The sequence below is a fragment of the Balaenoptera musculus genome, chromosome 6 (genome assembly GCF_009873245.2).
Source record: "Balaenoptera musculus isolate JJ_BM4_2016_0621 chromosome 6, mBalMus1.pri.v3, whole genome shotgun sequence".
NCBI classification, from domain to species: domain Eukaryota; kingdom Metazoa; phylum Chordata; class Mammalia; order Artiodactyla; family Balaenopteridae; genus Balaenoptera; species Balaenoptera musculus.
Window position 1 is genome coordinate 87,992,887 of NC_045790.1, and position 4,544 is coordinate 87,997,430.

General features: G+C 38.1%; 1 protein-coding gene across 1 annotated transcript; it reads left to right on the forward strand.

Annotated features, from left to right (window-relative positions):
- The first annotated feature begins 1,576 nt into the window (after nucleotides 1–1,576).
- LOC118896398 (E3 ubiquitin-protein ligase Topors-like) lies at nucleotides 1,577–3,634 on the forward strand. Its single transcript, XM_036854169.1, has one exon. The coding sequence runs from the start codon at nucleotides 1,577–1,579 to the stop codon at nucleotides 3,632–3,634; it is 2,058 nt and encodes a 685-aa protein (XP_036710064.1).
- The last annotated feature ends 910 nt before the right edge of the window (nucleotides 3,635–4,544 follow it).

The following is a 4,544-nucleotide window of genomic DNA, read 5'->3' on the forward strand; positions in this document are numbered from 1 at the left end:
TACAACCAAATTAATCCAGTGGTTAAGGCTCAAATGCGTGTGGACACTTCCAGGTCCTCTGGGAGGTAAATTTGCTAAATAACGTAATCTGTTTCTGTCATTTTTGCTTTTCAAGATGAATGATGACTTAGTGAAAGCATCGCTTCTGGAAAGAATAGCTTGAAACCATCCATAAAAGAAGGGATTGAAGTTCATGCACATCCAGCATACTCATTTTATTTTCTGATTCTCTTAGGAGACAAATTTGCTCTCTGTTATTTTTGTGGACTCATGCTTATGATGGCTATTTCTTGTTTGTTAGTGACTTTTGATTGTGAACTCATTTAGAGGAAATTTGTCATGAGACCTGGGTTTGTTATGTTCCTCCAGGAAGAATGTGTGTTTGCCTCTGCCAGTTGCCTGTGGTCACTACCAACCTCAAAATAAATGATCCTTTTGAGGTTTTTAGGAAAACTGATTGTTTGAATTTAGTCTGCAGACATACTTAATTGTTTCTGGTTACAAAATCTCAGCTAAGATTTCCTGCTGACTCTTGTGTGGGGTGATTTTTTTTTTTCTAATTCACTTTTTCAGTAAGAATGTAAACTTTTGGTTGCACAGATTTATGCAGAGGTTTCCCATTAGACACTCGAACTTGGGCAGAGTCCATTCTTTGTCTCCTATCATCTGCAGCTCTCAGTTCTTTCCTAACTGAAGATCAAGGATACCAGATACTGGCAACTAGTGGTATCAGAGCTCGCTTCCCTCTCTAGATTTCTACTTTTATTTATTTATTGATTTGGCTTCTGAGAATTTCACTCATTACCTCTCAATTTAAGTTGAGATATATTTATAATTAGCTACATTTACTTATAGCTAGCATTATTTTGTTATTCCTAGTGGGACAATTTTTCAAGGTGTCTAGTTCATAATACTGCCAGAAATTAATGATTACTCTCTAAGATTTTTATAATAGTTTCTCATTCTTCTATATAAATTTTTTCATTTAACAATATATTCAGCCATCATTACCTATTAGTCTGTATAGATTTGCCTATTTTTTTGGAATGGCTACATAATGTTAAATACTATGGATAAACCATCATTTATTTAACAAGTTCCCTACTAATGGATATTTCAATTGTTTTCAGTTTTTTTTGTTATTAGAAAATCCATATATATATATATATATATGTTTGCAGATCTGTATATCTAGATTAAAAACTCTAGAGTTAGAATTGCTAGATTAAAGGATGTGATACTTCAATTTTGATGTTTATTTCCAATTTGCTTTTCAGAGTTTGCAATAACAAATTTGAGAAAGAGAAAATTAGTGTGCCTGAATCCTCATTGCCTTGTCTACAATGGGTTTTATTGAGAACATTACTTATTAATTTGAGGGAATAGTTTGCTTCTTAACTTTATTCTAGAATTTATTCCATAGAGACAAAACATATTACAGAAATATGCATGGAATGGTTTTAATAGATATTTTTCATGCCAGATGAGGAACTGGTTTGAACCGATTTTTCTCACATACAACTGAGAAATATAATCTGTTCAGGGCAATGCCATTAGATTTCTCATCTGATTGTGAATGTCCTGTTTGGAGAGTATACAGAATGAGGCCGATTGGAATCCCTGTTCCAACAAGAGCAGTAATGAATCTTTACATTCAAGACTAAGAAAGAAATCTATGCCTTCGCTCAGCGTGCAGTACTTTCCATCACAGTGTTGTTCCGCCAGGCCAGAGGATGACACCAAAGAAGACTCATTGTTTCTTCCCTCAGAAGAAGAAAGCTATGTAGTAACTTCTGAAAACAATCATCTTGGTCTAAACCTTGAGGGCATTACAAGGAACATCAGACCACTGAGAGAGCTGACTGTCCAGGAGTTACTGAGAGAGTTTGGGGACAGCAAGATGTTCCAACCAAACTCCATGTCTGTGGGTCACTTTAGAGACCAGGTGGTAATGAAGTTCAGAAGAGCTCTGTATTATTCCGGAATTTGGGTGGCACATGTCCAAGGCTACAGATTCGAAAAGCACTTGTCAGCCAGTTATTTCAAGAGAAACCCTGGTTGCCTACACCGGCTGGTCTGCTGGCTGAAACGGGAACTAACAGCTGTTTATGGAGCTTATGGCTACACAGTGAAGAATATCCTAGCCACCATTCTCCATCACATGACAAAATATGACCTGGACAGTGAATCCTTCATTAACCTCCTAGAACCTTATCTCCAACAACACACCCACCATTTTCTGCATGAATTTATCAGTTTTGTTCACTCACCTTACAACATGGAGACTTATGACCAACGAGCCATCTATCAATTTCCTTCTGCTTCACCTTGGGTAGAAAAGAGGTCTGTTGCATCAGCTCCTGTTTTGCCTTTGCCTAAGGATCAGACTGTACTGGCATCTCAACATGACATAAAACAGTCTAAAAACACCCGGGGCCAATGGAATAATGAGGAGAGGCCTCTGTCAGGCTTGAAAGCATTTCCAAATGGTAACACTTCCTTGAAGAAATCTGAAATCCTATTAGTCCATCATAAAGCAGCAAGCAAAATCCATGCTTGGATCAAAGACAAATCAGAATCAGGAGATCACAAAGGTATAACTTATACCAATAGCATGTTCCTGAATTGGGCTACACCAAGGGAGAGGGGCCCAGGCTTACTGAATTGCAAAAAAAATGTTAAAGAGAGGAAGACAGAAGGGATAAATTTGTTTCCTGGTCATGCCCAGGATATGGGAAAGAGTGAAACAACTGTACGCACCTTCAGTTCCCCAGCAATTTTTAATCAGGGGCAGCCATGGAAGAACAGCCTAAGAGAAAAAAAGGTTTTGAACCTTGGCCAGCAGATCAATTTCCAGAAAAAAGAAGAAAAAAACAAATGTTCAGATTCTTCACCAAAGACCTTTCAGAGAAGATTCCCCAGACAAATATCCTTAATAAATTGCAAATCCAGAAAGAGGGACCCTTCCTGGAGTTGCATTTCAGAAACTGCCTTTTCTTCTAAGAGAGATGGTAGGAAGCTGAGCTCTCTCAGAAAAAAGAGGATGAAGTCCAGACAACCCTCCCAATTTGCAGAAGTTGGTTCACACTGCAGTAGGGGAATCCAAAGACAATCAAGGTCCAGTACTCAGAGATCCAAATCCTGGTGTGCTGGACTTACAAAGAGATCTGTAAGCAGAGATTCAAGTAATCTCTCTCTGAGAGGAAGCCACAGAAGAGGACACTTCACCCCAAATATATGCTGTGAGCCCTCAAAAGAAAAGAAGGCGCATGGCTATGAATCAGACTGTGGGAGACCATCTTCAGCCACCATCCAATACAAGAAGCTTCCTTCAACGGCTGGGAAGAGACTCAAGTGTCCTTCTAAAAGTGAAGATTCTTCCCAATCTGGAAGCCACTGTAACAGTCCCACATGCCTACAGAGGGAGAAACACATATCCCCAAGTAAACAAGAGATGAAGTACAAAACCACATTTCCTAGAGCTAGAAAAACCAGAGCAGTTAGGCATAGAAGAAACAAGTGTCAGTGTCCAGAAACACAAACCACAAAGGAAGTCAGTGATGAAATAGGGGATCTGAATGATGTGAGGCAAAAGAGTAGTCTTTCTGAGTGTGCACCTTCCTGCAGGAGGTAAATCCAAAAGAAAAAGGAGAATCTAAGCCTTGAGAAACATCACCAGGCCAAAAATGAACAGAAAGGAGACAAAGTAGCAGAAACACAGAGGTGAAAATTGTTTTGAAAGGCCGATCACTCTACTCAACTAGCTACCAAGAATCTTTTAAAGTATGAATACAATCTGAAAAAGATCACTGAAAAGATTCATCCCATCACTTTATGACTGGAACTAAAAGCCCAATAATTCAATTCAAGGCTCCTTTTGGAGATAAATACATATTATTAAATTGGTCATATATGTAAATATTATTTTTGTCTGCTTTTGTCTTATGAACAGAATTATTAAAATATTTGACTTATATTTTAGTTGTCAGATTTAACTATGAAGACTGGCTGCCAAGAGTTGCAAACACTATAGAAACAATAGGAGTATATGTTAATAAACACAAGTTATGCATATTAAGTATTATAAAATACATATATGTGTATGTATATATATATTCCAAGTTTATTCATATTCCAAGTTTTAGTTCCTGGAAAATGAGGCAGCATGGTCACTGTCTTAAGATATAGTTATTGCGTTCAAGGATTTCAAATCTAGTTGTGAAAATAGATGCAAATAAGTAGGAAACAATGAACATCTGTGGGATATTCGGTACTACCTTCCTGTCTCCCCACCCTGAAAACTGCCTTCATATGCCCTGACAGCTAGATGTCTTCCTTAAAAGGTGCCAGGGTTTTAGATAACTCTGATTCCCTACCCACCGAAACCTGGCCCAGCAATGGCAACTACACTTAAGGCAAGCTAATCATAGTATTTTGTCCCTCTGGTCACACAACTGATGAGTCCATTGGTAGTGAAGTCATGGTACTTCCCTGAGATTTTTTGCACTGGTTCTGATAAATAGGGTCATTCTCCCTCTCTAGTA

Coding starts and splice junctions, on each gene's coding strand:
- LOC118896398 (XM_036854169.1), top strand. CDS start 1,577: ATGTCCTGTTTGGAGAGTATACAGAATGAGGCCGATTGGAATCCCTGT.